General features: G+C 39.2%; 1 protein-coding gene across 1 annotated transcript in view; it reads left to right on the top strand.

The window, feature by feature from the left end:
• Positions 1-20,651, top strand: part of MCF2 (MCF.2 cell line derived transforming sequence) — a 58,686-nt gene that overhangs the window by 13,039 nt on the left and 24,996 nt on the right. Inside the window, exons 4-14 of the mRNA XM_081808181.1 lie at positions 1,109-1,258; positions 2,878-3,011; positions 3,310-3,424; positions 6,041-6,160; positions 8,313-8,504; positions 9,452-9,643; positions 10,946-11,117; positions 12,402-12,449; positions 15,973-16,010; positions 18,799-18,887; positions 20,047-20,113. Coding sequence (XP_081664307.1) covers positions 1,109-1,258; positions 2,878-3,011; positions 3,310-3,424; positions 6,041-6,160; positions 8,313-8,504; positions 9,452-9,643; positions 10,946-11,117; positions 12,402-12,449; positions 15,973-16,010; positions 18,799-18,887; positions 20,047-20,113 — 1,317 coding nt within the window. The remainder of the gene's footprint in view (positions 1-1,108; positions 1,259-2,877; positions 3,012-3,309; positions 3,425-6,040; positions 6,161-8,312; positions 8,505-9,451; positions 9,644-10,945; positions 11,118-12,401; positions 12,450-15,972; positions 16,011-18,798; positions 18,888-20,046; positions 20,114-20,651) is intronic.

Raw genomic sequence — 20,651 nt, forward strand, 5'->3', positions numbered from 1 at the left:
AAAAATGCGAGTAATATTATTAATCTCATTATAGTGATGCTTTTGAGACAGATTTATAGCAGAGATTCCTTCTGTTCTAGAAATTTACAAATAGGCAAGGGCCCCATGCCTCAAGGTGTGAGTTTATAGTATAAGAATCTTTACTCCAAATCCCAGAGATTAGGGAACGCTTCTGAAGGAAATGATATCTAATTAAATCAGGATTCTTTTTTCCTCATCTTTATTTGTCATTCAGCAGTTCTGTTCACTCGTATGGAAGTGTATTGTCAAAGTTAGTGGTGTCTAGCCTTTAATTACCTATGAAACTGTAAATAAAAGAGCAGATAACCTTGAGCTGCGTGGGAAACAGAGGGTTTATATGGTCTCTACATGTTGCCCTTTTTTTTCCTGAGTCACTAATTTTGGAAACAATCAACAACACAACCTTACTTGACATTTTAGGGCAACAGAGCTTTTGGGATCACAATTTCAAATCTTCTGCCTGAATGAATTGTTGTGACCAGTTTGTTACCCCATCACCTTTGTCCTTTGCTGTGTTTGGAATGTTAATGCTTGCTCATAAGTTATAATAAAGGAATGTCAAGTGGCTTTGATGTTCTCATCTCTTCAGAAGTAAAGTTAGTATAAAGCAATTTTACACTTGCAGAGTTTAATAGGATAGGCCTAAACAAAGGCTGAAAACAAATTTCTCAGTACATGGCATCTTTAAGAAATTGTTTTCAGGGCCGCCGGGCTGGCTCTGTTGGAGGGGCATGCAACTCTTGATCTCAGGGGTCATGAGTTTGAGCCCCATGTTGGGTGTAGAGATTACTAGAAAAAAGAAACTTGAAAAAAAAAAAGAAATTGTTTTCAATGGTGTTCAAGAAATAAGTACAGATGTTTGGGTAAAAGACATTCACGAAGACTCTTAACCTCACATTAGTTTTGTAGAGGCTTAGATGCAAAATTAGAATTGATTGCCAAGGGCAATGCCAACTTTCCTTAGCAGAGGAGAGGTCATAGTATATGTGTGTTGTCAGAGCTAAATAAAAGTAAACACAATTACTGATCCAGGTATTGATACGCTGTCAGTTTCCATGGAATTAAAAGGATCACTGGCTCTTTGCAGGCTATAGAAAATTTTGCTCTCACAGTGAAAGAAATGGCTCAGGTGTTACAGTCCTTTGGAACCGAACTGGCTGAGACAGAACTACCAGATGATATTCCTTCAATAGAAGAAATTCTTGCAGTTCGTGCTGAAAGGTATCACATGTTAAAGGTATGTCTGATAGAGTTAACAAACAAAAGTTATCCATGGTCTTTCTTTTCCTAGAAAGGTGTTCAGTGTATGTCCTTTTCATGCTGATTGGTGGATAGGGAGACAACAGGGGAGAACGTCCTGGATGTGTTGAATGTAAGTGTCCCCTTTGCAAATGGTGCCTTCTCTTGAGAAGTTCTTTATTTGTTGATAGAATAGTTTTTAAGTGCCCCGGAAGTAGAAATCCATAGTGATCTTTGTTATTGTGTATTCTTTATCTTATCAAAAGGCCCTCTCATTTAGAAAGCTGGAGAATCAAAAGGCAGACAGGTGTTCTAGTTTAATATCCACCACAGGTGCAACGTGAAATGGAGAAGGAGAACTTGAGGAGGAGTCAGGGGGCCTGTGACCAAGGCAAACATTGCTAAATGATTACAAGCTTTCTTTTCCATAGAGTACTAGTTTGTTTGTTTGTTTGTTTAAGCAGGCTCCACACCCAACGTGGGGCTTGAACTGATGACCTTGAGACCAAGAGTTGCATGCTTTGCCAACTGAGCCAGCCAGGTGCCCCCAGAGTACTAGTTTTTGGTGTTTTGTACAATAGACCTTAGATGGCAAGTTGATTTTGCCCTCCTGCCCAATTGTCTGGAGTGTTGGCTTGTGAAGGATTCTGAGTCACCATTCAGACAATCACCAAGTACTTTGAGATTCACCTTCCCCAGAAAGTTTAAGAATGATCTGAACAAAAAAAAAGATTGATCTAAAGAAGCACCTGTATAGTAATTCATGTCCTTCATAGGATAGTAGGCTTGCTGGGGGGCACTCACAGGTACAAGCTCTATGTAGAGGTGACATTTTTATTTTATTTTTTTATTTTTTGAGGTGACATTTTTAAATTAAGAAGAGGAGAGAAACTGAAATTTTGAATCATAATCTAAAAGTAAAACTGTTCAAGGAAAGACAGCTCTGTCCCTCCTAAGCTGTGTGATTGGAGAATTTGTTCCCAAATACACGTACGCCCGAATTTTTTGCTTAACATTTCAGAGGACCCTTGGATCTCCTGAAGGAAGTCATAGATCACTCTTAGATGCCTGAAGAATCTACCCACCAAGGTTAAGACCTTCTGAATAGAAAGAAGCATATGCTTCATGACGAATTAATTAATCCAAACGTGAAGTACCGTCATACGTATGGCAGGCACTAATTGGTAATGATTAAGGCTTAGTAGGAAAGGCATCAGACTCTATTTGAATATGCATTAAATATTATTTTAGCTGTATGCTTTCTAGTGTGCTAGACTTCATTATGCTACTTCTGCTTTATTGGAGCATATTAAAAATATTAGTAGAATGGAATAAATGAGAACTTTCTACCAGTAAGAGGAGACTACAAATGGAGCACCAGGTACTTCTGCCCATAAAGATCGTATAAAAATACGGATTGCAACATCCATCTCAGCAGGCGGAGACTTCTTGGAGATCCTCATGGGTTTTAGATTCTGTGGTACTGACATACTCTGTAAAGGCCGTTCTAGAACGGCTGTTTCTCTTCTGCGTGCTGTAGGTGTATGCTTCCTTCTCTTTAGGTCATTCAGATTAGGGGACTAGCGGGCTAATTCGTCCCATCGCGCTTTTTTACAGAATGATATTACAGCAGTAACCAAAGAGGGAAAAATCCTCCTCACAAGTCTGGAAGTGCCTGGCATTGAAGACGCTGTCGGTTCAAGGCTTGAACACCATCACCACGTAAACGGTGACTGGCAGACTGTTAACAAGTGAGTACTCCTTTTGGTTTGGAGTTACTTATTTTATACTTTTGAAAGGGAATTATACATTTGCTGCCATCTGTTAAGTGGGAAAATATTCCTGGACCTCTGGGAATCTGAGAACACCTTCCCTGGAAGAGAGTTTGCTTGTAAAAGAGGTTCCGTGGACATCAGTGGTCTCTTCATGGACCACGTGTCACGGTGTCTGACATTGCCTGTAATTCTTAATGTCCAGACCAAGTTTGTGTACATACCTACAAGACAAATCGTTGTTGTGAAGGAATTCTAATGACTTTCCTTTGTTAAGATTGCTGACTCAAGTACATGATATGGAGATAGCTTTTGATGGATTTTGGGAAAAACACCAATTAAAAATGGAGCAGTATCTGCAACTGTGGAAGTTCGAGCAGGATTTTCAAGAGGTCAGTTAACATTTTTTTTTCATTGTGCCAGAGGTTCTTACTCCTTGATCATCAGAAATATAGTCTCACAAGATGCCCATTTATACCCAGAGAGAGATGGAAAGGGGGCAAATGTGAGTGAACCCTGCCCAGATGTCTTTCTTTAAAAAAAAAAAAAAGTTATTTAAATTATAGTTAGTTAACATATAGTGTATTATTAGTTTCAGGGTAGAATTTAGTGATTCATCAGTTGCATATAACACCCAGTGCTCACTCCATCACGTGCCCTCCTTAATGCCCATCACCCAGTTACCCCATCCCCCCACCCGCCTCCCCAGGTTGTCTTTCTTGCTTACTTATTTCCTATAAGAAAGCATTTAAGTGCTAACATATAAGACAGGACTAAGTTGCCGTTCACCCTGATGTTTATTATTGTAATTTATTTTACATATAAAATGTTTTCAGCCTGAAATTTCCTTTCAGCTTTCCAAGGAAATAATACCCACTTCCTTCCTGATTTTTTTTTAATACCATATACCTATACTGACTATATTTAATACGACGTAACAAAAACATTTTTTTTTGGATCCAGTAATTTATTTCTATGAAAAGCCTGATGTATGAAGCGGCATCGTGTCTAATTATACATTATTTTAAAGGTTACAAAAAAGTACCTTCTAGTTGGATGCTTCTGGAAAATACATCACACATGGTCAGGCTCCTCACAGTCTCTATCATAGTACTTTACCAGGAGGTCCAAGGAAAACTCACTGCTTTTCTCTCTCGCATGTGGCCAGCCTGTTTTCCACCCATGACTTTCTCACATGCTTGGTATTTCATTTGTTCTGGACACGGGGCTCAGGTCCTGCCAGCCCTTTGCCTTCTGTGATGCCGGCAGATTTGGGAATGCGGTGCTCTCTGTGAAACCTTCCTTAAGGAAAGAGTAGGCCAAGTTGCTCTCGGGCCTTCCAGATATTTGTGTCTTTCCCTCCTCCCCAACCGAATACATGCAAAAGTCACGCTCTTTCCAAACACACCCATTGGGCCTCTACTTATATGTTAATTTGTACCCAGACAAAATTCTTGTCCTGTAGCTATTTTGTTTCTTCAAATCATTGTTGCCTCTAATCAGTGTTGTTGTCGTTGACCTTGGATTGGAATTTCACTGATGTGATCTGTGTCTCATGGTCACCTGCAAATAGGTTCTATATATATGTAGGAACTTAACTTTAAAAAAATCTTATTTGTAAATTCCAGCCATACAGAAAAGTTTGAATATTCTCAAACTTGAAATATTTCTGAATATACAGGATAGGAATATCCTCTTGCATAACCACAGTACAGTTAGCAAATTTAGTACAGTTAACAATGATGCAGCACTTTCTATGACCTACCGTTGGTATTCCAGTTTTATCAATTGATTCAATAATGTCATTTCTATCATTTCTTCCCCCGCCAGTACAGGATTCAGCCTTAAAGGGTTGGGTATTGCATAAGTTGTCATGTCTAGTCACTTTTAGTCTAGAAGATTTCCATAGCCTTTCTTTGTCTTTTATGACGCTGCCATTTTTGAAGAATCCAGTTCTTTTTTCACATAAGATGTTCTTCATTTTCCATTTGTCTGACATTTTCTCACGATTAGATTAATCTTTGTGTACCCAGCAAGCATACTATATAAGTGATGTGTTCTTCTGAGGGTATCGCATCTGGTGGTAAGTGAGGTCCACCTGCCCCTCATTGTTGATGTGCACTCTGATTACCCAGTTCTCCACTGTATTATTACTTTCCTCCCACTTGTAACTAGTAGGAAATGGGTGGGGAGAAAATTTAAGGTCATGCAAACATCTTGCTGCTTATCAAAATTTCTTCATAGGTTTAGCATCAATTAGTGATTCTTGCTTCAACCAGTCTTTACTATGATGCTTGCTTCAACCAGTCTTTACTTTCCAACTCCATTGTTCCCTCCCTATTTCCCAGTTCCCATAGGCGTGCTGCTGGGCGCAAGAGTCTTCCCTTCTCCCTGTTTCTTTATTTATCTGATTTTGGGGTTCATTAATTCCTAGTTATGTAATGGTTTATAATTCTTTGCTGTTCTTAACTATTTTGGTGTTTCAGACTGACTACTGTGTCCTTGTGACATGTCCAGACTTTTTTTGTTGTTATCACTTCTTTACTTTCTGGCATAAAGAGATATCCCAAGCTCATCTTGTACCTACTCTGCCTTAGCCCGGGAACCAGCCATTTGCCTAAGGAGCCCTGGTTTCTTTTTCTGGGTTCCAGGTATGCTCATTACTACTAGAGGGTCTTTGTTCCGAGGACCACTGACCACAGAGCCTGGGAATATAATATGCAAGTATATACTCATGCATATGCTTCTGTACATGTCCGCATATACCTGCCAGCCTATGTACATAGTGATATCTTATATATCATAAGCACACACTGAGATCTAGGAGGTTAGATTTTAATAGAGTATATCAATTTCTAGGAATAAAATAACAAAGTATTCTCCACATGTGCCATTTTTCCATGTTGCATTTTTTTTAATAGCATTTCCTATCAAACTGGATTAAGGGAAAATGCCTAATACCTTGTATGCTTTTAAGACTTGTTTTTTTTTTTTTTTCCTGTTTATAGCTTGTGAGTGAAGTCGAACTTATGTTAAACCAACAAGCAGAGTTGGCAGACGTAACAGGGAACATAGGTCAAGTAAAACAAAAAATAAAGAAGTTGGAAAACTTAGATGAAAATTCTCAGGTAAGATTACATCTCAGATGTTCACTGTTCTAATAGTTACATTTTGATAGTTTTCAGTAGTATCAACCCTTATGGGCCACCTTTCATAGCAACAGTCTGTATAATTGGTTTAGTAATACTGGTCTGTATTCTTTTCTGATCAATGTGAGCCAGACAAGTCATGTAGTTGTAACAGGTGGCTTCTGAGATGATGATGTGAATGGTTTCAGGCCCACCATTAGGAACAAAGGTGTAAATCATTTTGAAGAAGCTAGAAACTGTCTTATCAAGAATGCTATTTGAGGGGGGCACCTGGGTGGCTCAGTCAGTGAAGCGTCTGCCTTCGGCTCAGATCAGGATCTCATGGTCCCGGGATCGAGCCCCATGTCGGGCTCCCTGCTCACTGGGGAGTCTGCTTTTCCCTCTCTCTCTCTCCCCCTACCCCTGCTCGTGCTCTCTCTCTCTCAAGTAAATAATAAAATCTTAAAATAAAGAATGCTATTTGGTACTTGGAAATGATGGAAATATACAAGAGCTTAATTCCTTAAATATCCATCATGTGGATGTGCAGTTGAAGCAAACATAGATTCAGACAGATAAATCTGCTTAGTCTTACTAGCTGTGTGACCTTGGGTAAATTAAATTTTCTAAGCCTTAATGTCTTCATCTATAAATTGGGGATAAAGTGACTTACTTTGCAGAATGATTATGAGGATTCTTTTAGATGTTGTAGGCAAAACACTTAGCACAGTACCTGGGATAGGTGATTAGATAATAAGTAATCAAAAGAGCCAACAATTATCATTATGCTGGTCTTAAAGGCTTGGACTCATAGTTTTAATAGTTAACAAACTAGCTTTGCTCTTTTGTCTTATATGTGAGAGCAAGGCCATTGTTTTTTAAGGTGCATTCCCAGCAAACAAATAGATTCATGGGTATACCGTAAGCATCTAAAAGCGAAATTTGAGAGGCCACAGTTGTGGTGACCAGTTCTAGAATTATGCTTGTAGGTTGTTGTGACTGTGGGGCCGTTTATAAATCTCTGTGGCATACTAGAAAGAGAAGGCAAATTGGCTTGGAAATGAGGGGACTTTGAGGTTTTTGTTTGTTTTTAATTTTTTTTAGTTTTAATTGTGGTAAAAAAAAACCCCACATAACATGAAATTTACTATCATAACCATTTTTTTCATTATTTTTTTGAGAGAGAAAAAGTGGGAGGGAGAGAGAGTGAGCATGAACTGGGGGAGGAGGGGCAGAGGGAAAGAGAGAGGGAATCTCAAGCAAGTTCCACGCTCAGCACAGAGCCTGATGCGGGCCTTGATCTCAGGACCCTGAGACTATGACCTGAGCCAAAATCAAGAGTCGGGTGCTTCACCAACTGAGCCACCCAGGTGCCCCCCCTCTTAACCATTTTTAAGTATACAGTTCAGTAGTGTTAACTATAGTCACATTGTTGTGCAACAGATTGCCAGAACGAAATTTTTCATTTTGCAAATCTGAAACTGTACCCATTTAAAAAAAGAAGAAAAAGCTCCCTGTTTTAACCCTGGGTTTCCCGCCAGCTAGGTAGGCTAGTCACTTTATCATTATGGGTTTCAGTTTTTCTTATTTTACCTTGACAGATACTCCTGACCACCTACTTATTTCAGTCACTGTGTCGGGAGCAAGTGGGGGACCAGGGTGGGAGGGGGGATGCCAGTAGTTGATAGAGTGGGGGCAAGGCCACTAAGATCCCCTTTGACTTGGAGACCCGGTGGTGTTCACTTCAGGTATGTAAAGTAGTCAGGTAGATGATGACTAATGAGATTTCCAAGGCTGAGATGGTATGAAATCCGTTAGCTTTCCTTTGGCCCCCATGTACCTCATTGGATAGATGCAGTTCTGTTCTAAATCTGTACATACCAGGAGAAGCAAACCTCATCCACACTCTGAGCGGGCTCGTTAATTTTCTGTTTCTGGTGCCAGAAATACGTGTGTTTCTGATGGCGTCACTGCAGTAACTAATGACTGTGACTGGAAGCTTTCTTAGAGCCCGCAGAAGTATGACATCAAATCGTATTTTTGGCACTCTCTGTGCCTTGCTAAACCAATTTGCTTCACAATTACTTTCTTGTTTCTTCTCTATTTGAACAGATATCATACAGTTCTTGTCTTACTTCTTTCTTAAAATTAGGATCTGTTAGCAAAGGCCCGGTTTGTGATATTACACGGACACAGACTTGCTGCAAATCACCATTATGCCCTTGATTTGATCTGCCAGAGGTGCAATGAACTACGTTACCTTTCTGATATTTTGGTTAATGAGATCAAAGCCAAAAGGATACAGCTCAGCAGGATCTTCAAAATGCACAAACTCCTACAGCAGGTAGTGTCTGAGCAAGAAGATCATTTTTTTTTCTTAGAGGTTACAGGGTGAAGGTCTGTCTGGGAGAGCTTCGGAATTACATTTGTAAGACGTTGAAGGATTGGCTCTGATGACATTCATTTAATCCACATACCTTTGCAGTACTCGTGGCAAGTCAAGTATTGTAAGAATTTTGGCTTCTGGTTGGGATGGCTTCCTTTCGGTTTCGGGTACATCTCTGAATCCTCTCCTCTGGTGATAGTTTGCAGGCAGCACACTTTTCAAAGCCCTAGAGGCATTTTGCTAAAGCCAGAAACTCCTCCCACACTTCATAGTTACCGCAATAAGAAATTCAACAGTGACGGGAAGATAGTGCTCCATGGCTTGGCGGTCTGACCCCTTTCAGAATTAGGCAGTGAAGAGAAGAGCTGGCCTCGGAAGTGGAATGTAAAATGAGGATATCATTTACAGACGTCATATCTGAACATAAACATTTTAATCTGTACATCTCCTTCTGTGGCAGGGAAACTTTTATCCTTGTCCTTGACAGTCACTACACATTTATATTACACTTTATGTTTTGCGAGGCATTTCATATTTCACTTATTGATTTGGGGAAAAAATAGCATGCAGCTGAAGTGTTAGTGTTGAGAGAATGGTCAGACTCTTCACTGCAGAATGAATTCCTTGTTATGAAACAAGTACAGTGCTTCCCAGCCTTGGCTGTGCTTCAGAAATACCTGTGAAGCTCTGCAGAAATCGAAATGCCTGGCTTAGGGCCCAGAGCTACTGAATCGGAATTTCTGGGGGCAGAACCCAGATATCTTTATTTTTAACAGCTCTGAAAACAACTCTGATTCACAGAAGCCAGGGCTGGTAAACACTCCTAAAGGACAAATATATTTCTATTTATTCATTCATGGGTGTTGTGTGTGTGTGTGTGTGTGTCTGTGTGATTTGCTCATCAGGCTCGTCAGTGCTGTGATGAAGGAGAATGCCTTCTAGCTAATCAGGAAATAGATAAGTTTCAGTCTAAAGAAGATGCTCAGAAAGCCCTCCGAGACATTGAAAACTTTCTTGAGATGGCTTTGCCCTTTATAAATTATGATCCTGATACCCTACAGTATGAATTTGATGTAATTTTATCTCCTGAACTCAAGGTAAGAGGTGTTTTTTTTTTTTTTTCAAATGAACAAATGTTTTTAAAACTGTAATTCCAGTAGTGTTGGCAAGAGTTTTACTACTTCACAGCTGACTTTATGTCAAATTGCAGTTACATGCTTCTCTTAAGGATGAGGCATGATATTAGTACCACTGGTAAGCCTCAGAGAATACAAAGGCTTGAAGCGTCATGCTGGCTCAGTTGGTAGAGCATGTGACTCCTGATCTCGGGGTCCCCAGTCTGAGCCCCACGATGGGTGTAGAGATTACTTAAAAATAAATAGACTTTTTTAAAAAAGCATCCCAAGGCTTTATGCTTGCTATATAATGAAGAATAAATCCTCTTTGAGCTGTGATGCCATTATTTTTCAACTCTTTTCACGTACTAGGAGTTCTTACATATACATCGTTCTGTGCATCCTTAGAGAAGGGGCTAAAGCTATCTTAGGACAATACTGGGCCCTTGTCAAGAGCATTCTACTCCAAATGTCTTGTCTTTCTGCTGCAGTTACTACCAACAGATGCTGTGTGGACATACATCTGGCCTTCCTACTGAGTTTGAGATTGAAGGGATAAAGAAATGATCTGGGGCTTCTTGGGGGCAGGGTGCAAGCAGACGTTGGTATTAACAAGGTAGAGACCTACGGGTTACTGCAGTACCACCCTGTTGGAGATGTCATGAAGCACTCTCACTACGTTGTAGTTAAGAGATTTTGTGATGCTATTTGTTGCCAAAATGTGTAGTTGACTCTTAAGTTTGGAAGAGGATCTAAAACCATGCTTAGCTGCAGATCTTAGGGGACACCCCAGAAAATCAGAAACGTGGCCACAACAACCAAGTGATTTCTCTGGAAGCAACCAAGCGAATCTCTAACTGCCTCAAATCATCTAGGAGGGTCTAGGAGGAGCTTTTTACACCACACAGAGAACTGTAGAACGTCTTGCAGGCTAACACATCACACACTGCTCTGACAGTGCTTAACTGGTGGCTTTCTTGTGCTAAACGTGCCTCCTTTTCCAGCCCTTACTCCTTCCAGCCATGATGGGTAACGCACTTTAGACAGTGACCTATTTCATGACTGCTTGATCAATTTCTTCGAGTTGTTTTGGTTGAGATCTTCTGGTTTTATGACCATGTGAAGGTAGTGCATCCATCTGTTTTCTGTTGCTTTCCTAATTCTTTCTAGTTCTATTTTAAACTCTAAATTAATTTTTTGACCGTCTGGGTCTGAGAGATGTCATAAGATTTGTAATGACCTCAATTCAGAAAGTATTTCACAGAAGTCTCGTGCAACCTGCAGGTTCAAATGCAGACTGTACAACTGAAGCTTGAACACATCCGAAGTGTGTTTGAGAACCAACAAGCCGGTTTCAAGAACCTGACGGACAGGCATGTGAAGCCAGTCCAGTTTGTGGTACCTGCTTCTGACAATTTGATGAGATCTAGAGCATCATTGTTTTCACCTAAACATGGTAAAGTATCTTACATTCACTCTTCTTTTCCTGCTGTTGTCTGTTACTCTTGATGTAAATACTGAACGCATTCTTCAGTCCTGATAAATTGAAATTTTATTTAAGCATCTTTGGTCACGTTTACACGCTGTTGCACAAGGCAGGAGTCATGGTCAAGATTATTGTATGACAGTAAAACATAGTAACGTAGTGTAGTACAGAATGAGGACAGTCTGGACTGAATGGCCCAACTTTGCAACGAGTGTGAACATTTTACAGGCATCAAGCCCACCCCTTTCTTCTGCAGGTGGAGGAAAGCATATGAATCTGGTACACACGGGTATGCGTGTGCATACGCACACACATATTTACTACTTACGTGGATAGATTATTACTTGGTTCTTATTAGCTTCTAGTAAGTGAATGGCTTAGGTAATAGAATGGATTGCCTTTTCTAAGTAAGTGCAGGTAAACAGAGTAATTTTGCTAGTAATTAACAGTTAGAGTCCATTTTCTGGTTTTAATCTTTGTAGACTAGTTTTAACCATGTGATATCCATTTCCTTTCTACATTCTGTAGGATAAAATAGCTATCCTGACTGTGGTGGTGAACTAATCTGGAAGTAAGATGATTCTGTTGCCCAAAGTTTCCCTTGAGCTGCCTCTGGGGCCAGGGCCTCTTAGGGGAGAGTAATTTGACCTTTGGGGCCCTAAGTTAGTTGAACGGGTGAACATGGAACTAAATTTTGTCTGTCTGATCTGAAGGATCAGAGACCTCATTAATATATGGGAAGTGCTTTGAAATTCGGAGAAAGCTTGAATCAAGCATAAGGAGCATAAAAACCTCGGTCAAGTCCCCGCATGGATCATATGAAAATGAGGTGACGAAAGCATGTCACTCAGCTAGGATGCTAGAAGTTATGTAGTTAATAGTTATTAAATATAAAAATATACTCCCAAATGAAACTATGAACAGTGCCGTAAGTGAAGAATATTGACTAAGAAGATACAGGACAAAAGAATAGAACAACCCAAAAAACCAATAAAGGGCTACAGAGCCACAGCTATGGGAATAAAAATAGGATAGGTTTATATTCCTTAGCAGAGGACAGGGCACAGTTAGATGTCTGGCTCTGTTTATCGGCTGTGTGACCTGGGGCAGTTCACTTAACCTCTTTTAGCCTAGTTTCCTTGTTTGTAAAATAGGACCAATAATGCCTAGTGACTTGAAAGGGTTGCTGTGAAGACAAAGAGGAAAAAACCTTACAGTATTCTTATTTAATGGCATTACACTTTTTTTCTGCAGTGGGAGTTGGATACTCTTTCTTTCAAGCATGTAAACTTTTTTCCCAAGGTACCCATCTTTATTACTTTTCTTCGGTACATTTTCTGAGTTTGTGTCCATGTGAAAAACCAGTTTGACATCTAAAACCAGCAGCAATTCATTCTTGAATTTTGCCCACAATTAACTTTCTCCCTGTTTTTTGTAATAAATTATCCGTATTCTCCCAGCATTAAACTTACCTTGGAAAATGACTATCTGAAAAGTAGCTTATGCTTCTAAACTCTAATCTCATCAAATGACCACCCATAAAAAGAAACCAAGGAAAACAATTGGCTATGTTAAAATAAATCAAGCTTTCTTTCATTTTAGAGACTCTTGTGTCTACCACAGTACAACCGTTTGTTGGGAGTAGCTTGAATTTTCTTCAGTTTAAGACTGTCTAATGTATTTATGTGGAAGAAGACAGCTGACTGAATAAATGATATGGATGGATAAATGATTTCACCCATTATTTATCGTGGTTTCTAAAGTAAACCAAAACATCATTTATGCTACATTGTTTCTTTTTACCTCATTGCTCTGTGAGTAATGGGGATTATAACAATCAGGTCTAAATAATTCTTCAAGACTTTTAATTGCTAAGCCAAATATATAAGATTTGGTCAAATCAGATTGTGTTAATCTTTCATGCAGTAAGTCAAACTGGTTTTGTTTGTTTGTTTTTGTTTGTTTATTTTTATTAATTTGCATCAAACAGAATCCTATATCTAGCACAGTGCCTGGCAACTAGCAGGACGCAATAAATATTTGTTGAATTAATTTTTTTAAAGATTTTATTTATTTGAGAGGGAGAGAGTGGGAGAGAGTGCAAGCGGGGGGAGGGGCAAAGGGGGAGAATCTCAAGCCGACTCCACGCTGAGCACAGAGCCCTATGCGGGGCTCGATCTCACGATCCTGAGATCCTGAACCAAAATCAAGAGTCAGTCGCTTAACCCCTGAATTAATACTTAATACAGAGGGAAGTTAGCAAAGAACATTGTGAGGGGTAAAATGTGGTTTGAGCTCCTAAATCTGTAGCTCTAGTCTGCATCTTTCTCGTAAGATTCAGAGCTCCATTTACAATTTGCCTCCTTGAATTTCCTATAGGCAACTCAGACTCCACATAGCCCAGCCTGATAGCCTCTCCTGCAAATCGTCCCCTCTTCCTCTGTTCCTCATCTCAGTGAATAGTATTCTGATTCCCCCTGGTCGTCCCAGTCTGGGGGCCTTGGCTTCCCCTTTGCACTCATTCCCCACCTTTAACCAGTCACAAAATCTGCTTCTTTCCATCCCCACTGCTGTTGCTCACTGCCAAGTCCTTAATCCAAGCTCATGTCATCTGTTGCCTTGACAACCGCAGCGGTCTCCCTGTCTCCCCACTTTCCCTTTCACATGCCTCTACTCTCCTTGCCCATCAGACTTTACTGTTCTCTCTCTGGGACACTATTTCCTTCCCTCTCCCTTTCCCCTTTGCTGGCTTCTTTTCCTCTAGCAGATTTCCTGTCCCTAGTCCTCTTCCTTCACGGAAGCTTTTCTTTCCTGCCTCTCCTCCTTGGCGCCCAGTTTGGTTGAGCGACCGTGCTGTGAGGTAACAAGTCCAGCCATGTGTCTTCACCGCTTTCGTGTAGTTGCCTGCTTTCCATCTCTCTTGTTAGACTGGAAACTCTGTGAGGACAGGGCCTGTGTGCAGTTCATGTTTGTATCCCCAGCACCATTATTCATGTATCTATTTATGTTGTTGAAAGAATGAATTTCTCTACCTTGCTTTTCAGAAAAAGCTGCATTCCTCATGAGTTGTGTATATATTCCTTTTTTTTTATCTTTTAATGTAGTTGCAAAGAATTAACTAGTAAAGCTAATTAGTAAGGCTCCCTCAGTTACCTTTATAAATAAGTTTGGATCTCTGTGTATCAGGTGTCTTTAAAGTGGTGAACATCAGTGTTCATTGAGAAATTGATTTTATGTGGTAAGTTGCCACTAAGTCTAACTTACATATTTATATATACTATGCTATAAACATAAAGCTTGTATATAAAATATATATATTTTTAACTTTTTTTTGAGTATAGTTGACACACAATGTTACTTTAGTTTCAGGTATATGACATAGTGATTCAGCATCTCCATATGTTATGCTATGTTCTATACATAAAAAAAAAATATATATATATATGTATTTTAAGTAGGCCCACTCCAAACGTGGGGCTTGAACTCATGACCCTGAGATCAAGAGTTGCATGTGCTCCTGACTAAGCCAGCCAGGCACCCCTATAAAATATATTTTTATTTTTACTTTTTTTTAGAAAGTTTATTTATGTAAAGTAATCTCTACATCCAATGTGGAGCTCGAACTCATGACCTCGAGATCAAGAGTCGCACACTCTTCTGAAGAGCCAGCCAGGGGCCCCTAAAATATATTTTTAAATAATGAAAGTGAAGTATAAAATTTAGAGAACCTAACAGCGTAGCCTTTCCCGGAGTGTGCCTTGCAGTGGTTCCTGCCAAGGAAGAAAGGGCAAAAAGTGTATTTCTTCCAGAGAGAGAAGAGACCCCTGCAGCCTGTGTGGGTGGCAGCCTTTTTTAGCAGCACTGAAAATAAGGAACTCAAATGACCTGGTCTTGCACTGGACCATGCCCTGGGGTTTGTAGGAACATTTGGACTCCTTGCTTAATAATATAGGGGCTCACCCACTGTAAATAGAACAGAAAGACAAAACAAAGAAAAGGAGGGGTGCCTGGCTGGCTCAGCCGGAAGAGCATGCAACTCTTGATCTTGGGTCGTAAGTTTGAGCCCCCCATTGGGTGTAGAGATTACTAAAAACAAATAAATAAACTTTAAAAAAAATACAGATAACTTCACTTTCAACATGTTAAAAAAAAAAGGAGAAATGAAACAGGAAGAACAGAAAGATTAAAGCTTAGAATTTTGATGAAGTTGTTTTTTAGCATTTTAATATGCTTCAGAGTTTCATGTAGTTGTGAGAAGCACGTATTCTGAAAGTAGACTATGCAGATTTGAATACTACCTCTGCTTCTTGGACAAGACACTAACCTTACTTACTTATCTATGAAATGGGGATAGAAATAGTACTATCTGTTAGGGTTGATTTGAGGATTAAAAACCAAAATGGGTGTGTAGGGCTTAGAACTGCCTGGCATGTAGTTATTAGTTAAATACAGATGTTTTTCCAAACTCTTTTGGATACAGTTAGTTAGTGAGCTACAATCTGATTAAATGCTTATGTGTCAAAATGAACACTAAATCTGCAGATAATTACAAATACTAACACCTTCATGCTCGCTTGGCAATCATGTGGAATTTTGATGAGTCAGAGAATGTGTGAAGACGTAGCAAAGTGGATGCTCAATAAGAAGTTGAAATCATATAGATGAATCTAACCAGTCAACTGTTTTGTATAGTGTGATTTAAAAATACTAATATAAATATGTTAGAATATTCATAGCTCTCTATTTAATAAACATGCATGCGTTTTAATTAAAAGTATTGATTTTAATTCTGGCTTGAAATTCATCTTTCATATTTTTCTACCAGGAAAGAAGAGTTGGAGACAAAATGAGAGCAACTTAAAAGTAAATACCATTAATTAATTCAAAATTAGCTTTATGGCTGTAGTTGCAGAATTGGTATGGAGGCTGAAACCATATTTTTAATCCACTAAACCAATATTGTACGTTCGGAAGCCTGTTTAATCTAAAAGAAAAAGCTGTTGCTGCATTGTGTCTAATTGCAGTCCTGGCATATCCCCAGGTGTATGAGCAGTTTCTCAGGTCTTGGCTCAAGTTCAGAATTAATTTCCGTAAAACATCTATAAGTCCCAGCTTCTCTTTCCCCCCACTCCACCTCAATAAACTTAAATAAGTATTGCATCTTTCTACAAAAGGAGGTTTCTTTCATAACTGATTACATTCCTGTAAGTATAAGACATGGACAAAGGACAGGTTCTAATGGTCCATACGCTGGACTCAAAAAAGACATCTATTCATTTCTTGATTGATACAAGACTCCTTCTTAGTTGTCCATGATATTCTGGTATCTGCAGAGAGTAGCCTCATCATCACTGTAGGGCCCTACATTTTCCTTGTGTCTTCCTGATGGTAAATAAGGACAATAACATATATCTCCAAGTGGTTACAGTATAGCAGTGATAGTGACTACCTGGCTTTTAATCCCAACTCCATCAGTTACTGGCTATATAACCTAGGGTAAGTTCTCTGGAACTCCATTTCCTTATCTATAAAATGGGGATAATAACAGATCACCCTCATCATAGAGTTCATGTAAACATAAAATAATATTTGGGAAGTATTTCGAATAAAAGCGTGGCATATGGTAGCGTTCTTCATGTTGTATATCATTGTGAGCAGGCTAGTGAATGGCCCGTTGTACAGCCACAACTTCTGTTTTCAAGAAGGAAACAGGCTGAATACCAAATTCCATAGTCTTACGGGCCTTTCGGTTCCAGTTTCCACTCATGGCACCCTAACGTTCCTCTGTGTGGATTTATTTGTTTACATATCCCAGGGGGAAATAGGAGGCTGTGGCTCTTGTACATTTTCTAGGTGAGATTTGTAGCTAGTGAACCGAGGTCCAAAATGCACACGTTCTTGCAATTCAAGTCAATTTGCACAACCCTTAGGCATTTACAAGTATAAATTTATGTTTTGAAACTTTCCAAACTTGTATTTCAGAAACCTGTTAGGAATAAATGATACATACCTATCTGATGAGTGAAGAAGTATGCACCATTATCAGTCTTAGTTATAGTAGTAAAATGATGATAGTCAGTACATTCAGATAGAATGAATCAAAGCATAGTCTTAAAAAGAGGGAGCATAATGGTAGCACACCATGGGCTTGACTCTGTTTCATCACTTATTAGGTATGTGACCTGGGCCCGGTTGCTAAACCTCTCTGAGCCTCAGTTTTCCCATATGTAAAATGAGGATAAGTATGCCATAGCTTGCTCAAATGCTGGGAAGATTGGATACAATGATTTGTGTTAAGTACCTACAACTGTGCCTGCACAATGGATGGGAAATAGTCAATAAATGTTTGTTCCTTTCCACATGTGTTTGTAATATTTTGTGGAAATGCATTTTAGCTGACAGATCTCATACTTCATTTTGGGTTCTACTTGTGACAAAGTAATACTACCTTTACTTGGAGTTCAGGCATTTTGCTGGCTCAGAAGTCCAAATACAGCCAGGATCCCTGGAAAATAATTCTAAGGCTTCTGAAGAACAAATAACCACCACAAGTCTCATGTAGTTGACTCAATAGGCCAGTCCAAGTCCTGTAGAGCCTTCAAAATAAGACAGTGGTTTAGGACCAGGGAAGTTACTTGTAGCAAAAACTGACATGTGGCAGAGAGCAGAGACAGAGATCAACATTTTAAGAAAGAATAGACAGTTAGTTACCCACATGTTATTAGCCCTGGGGTGTATCATCAGATTTTTATCACATCATTCATGTTCCTGATGATACCACTGAGGCATTAGAGAGTCAATGATGTTGTGTATCCTTGGTTAAAGAATTCAAGGATTCATGTAATATTTCCTAGAAAATTTCCATCAAAAATCATTAAGGTTAAAAAGCTGGGTTTTTTTCTTCAATGAGTAAACTTTAGTTATCTGGAAACTCAACTTTTTACAAATTAACCTCACCTCCCCAAAGTGCCAAATAAATGAGACATTATTTAGTGTGTAAAATAAATTATTTTTTTATTAGAGCTCGAGTGGGGGTTGGGGGAAGGTGGTGGGAGGGGCAGAGGGAGAGGGAGAGAGAGGATCTTAAACAGGCTCCACGCCCAGCCCAATCCCACGACCTTGAGATCATGACCTGAGCCGAAATCAAGAGTCAGATGCTTAACCGACTGAGCGACCCAGGCGCCCCATGTGTAAAATAAATTCTAATTAGTATCTTAAATCCGTCCTCTTTGGCAACTCAAATGATTTTTATTTATTTATTTATTTTTAAGATTTTATTTATTTATTTGACAGAGACATCGAGAGAGGGAACACAAGCAGGGGGAGCAGGAGAGGGAGAAGCAGGCTTCCCATTGAGCAGGGAGCCCGCTGCGGGGCTCGATCCCAGGACCCCAGGATCACGACCTGAGCCGAAGGCAGACGCTTAATGCCTGAGCCACTCTGGCGCCCCTCAAATAATTTTATAATAATTTTTTACCAGTACAGATTTTTTTTTACCAGTACGTATCAAAGTCATTCCTGAAAAAAATAATCCTAGTGTTTTCAAGTTATCTACACAGGACCTAGAGAAAACTTAATTTGAGCTAGATTTTCTTCAAGAAGAACTATACTTACATAGATGCTAATTTAACTTTTATTTTCATCATTTCAGATTGAAGTGGTGCATGGTTGTCGGGAGAAGAGAAGTTCTGGTCAATCCTCCAGTTTGGACAATGACAATAGCTTGGATGTTTTACAGAAGTATCTTTTCTTTGTTGACATATACTCATATACACATCTACCAGTAGGAATCTCTGATTCTGTGTTGAAGGCGAATGTGCTTGGATTTTGAAATCACAAAATGGGGTTCTGTTAGGTTGATGAAAGGAGCACTAGATGAGATGTCAGAAGTCCTAGAATTAGAGCTGGCTAACCTATGCTCTGTTTGTGTGACTCAAAAATTAACTAGAGTTTTCCAGAATCTTCATTTTCTCTTTTGTAAAAGAGGTAAAAGTGAATGAGACAGATGTTTCAAAAACTATAAGGGTTATGTATATATAAAATGTTATTTTATGAATGTTTACTTTTATTTAATTATGTTACTATTCTAGACATAAGAATATTCACCTTTTTTTAAGATTTTATTTGTGGTACCTGGTGGCTCAGTCAGTTAAGTGACTGACTTATGATTGTGGCTCGGCTCACGATCTCAGGGTTGTGAGATCAAACCTCACGTCAGGCCCTGTGCTCAGTCTACTTGAGATTCTGCTTGAGAGTCCCTCTGCCTCTTCCCCCACTTGCACTCTCTCTCTCATATAAATAAATAAATAAATAAATAAATAAATAAATAAATAAAACCTTAAAAAAAACCAACTCTTACAGCTCAGTGGTAAGAAGGAAAAAAACCCCACAAATAAAAAAAAAACCGATTTAATTTATTTATTTAAGAGTGAGAGTGGTGGGGGGCGGAGCAGAGGGAGAGGGAGGAGGGGAAAGAATCTCAAGCTGACTCTCCACTGAGTGCAGAGCCTGAGGCGGGGCTTGATCCCACAACCCAGAGATCATGACCCGAATTGAAACCAAGAGTTGGATGTTTAACCAACTGAGCCACCCAGGTGCCCAGTAAATTGATTCTTAAGCTTAGTGAGATAGAAATAAAGTGGTTTTTTTTTTTTTCATTTTAAAATAAGCCCTGAGCCCCATTTCCTTTCTTCTAAATGTATTTTAGAGTCTTGTGGGTGGTACTTATTCTAGAAACCATACAATTAATTTTGTATTTTGTTGATAAAACCAAAACCATTGATAGTTCCTACGCATTAACCATTTTTACGCTGGACAATTTATAATGAGAATGATTGAAAGGTCATAATAAAATTCTAAAGCAACAAAATAACTGATAAATATTGTCTTTTCACTTTAGCCATGTCCTAAATGAACTGATACAGACAGAGAGGGTGTATGTTCGCGAGCTGTTTACTGTTTTGTTGGTAAGTGACTCAAATGATATTTTCCCATCTCTGCACAAATGTTCTCCTGCTACATTCAGTAGGAGGTGTTGAGTTTTCTCTTGCTATCTGCTTCCTTGATTGTCATACACCAGCAGTAGGTACTTCTCCCACTGTTTGAGTCTGCGTGTGTGTGAAGTGTGCATGTTCAGCTTCTCCCTCAGTAGTGAGAATTGTGGAACCCAGATTTTATTATAGAAGAGATAAGCTGTTTTCTTAAGGATCCAGCAGATTGTTATAATTATTCCCAGGGTGCTATTTAGAGATTGTGATGTAAAGAACTAAAAGTAGGAGTAAAACAGTCATTTGATACAAATGTCATAATATTGATTTGGTCTGAAAAACCTAAACATGTAGTGCCAGTTTGAGGAGAGGTTAATGACCTGTAATGTATTTTTTTCATGCTTGGTTTCTGTTTTGTTTCCTACACTATAAGCTACTCTGAAGGCCAGAGAGTCACTTTATTCTACCTATTGAGTGGGGAACCATGATTCCCTTGTCTTGCTTTCTTAAAAAAAAA

This window comes from Leptonychotes weddellii, chromosome X (genome assembly GCF_054177405.1).
Source record: "Leptonychotes weddellii isolate Sample4059 chromosome X, ASM5417740v2, whole genome shotgun sequence".
In the NCBI taxonomy this organism is placed as follows: domain Eukaryota; kingdom Metazoa; phylum Chordata; class Mammalia; order Carnivora; family Phocidae; genus Leptonychotes; species Leptonychotes weddellii.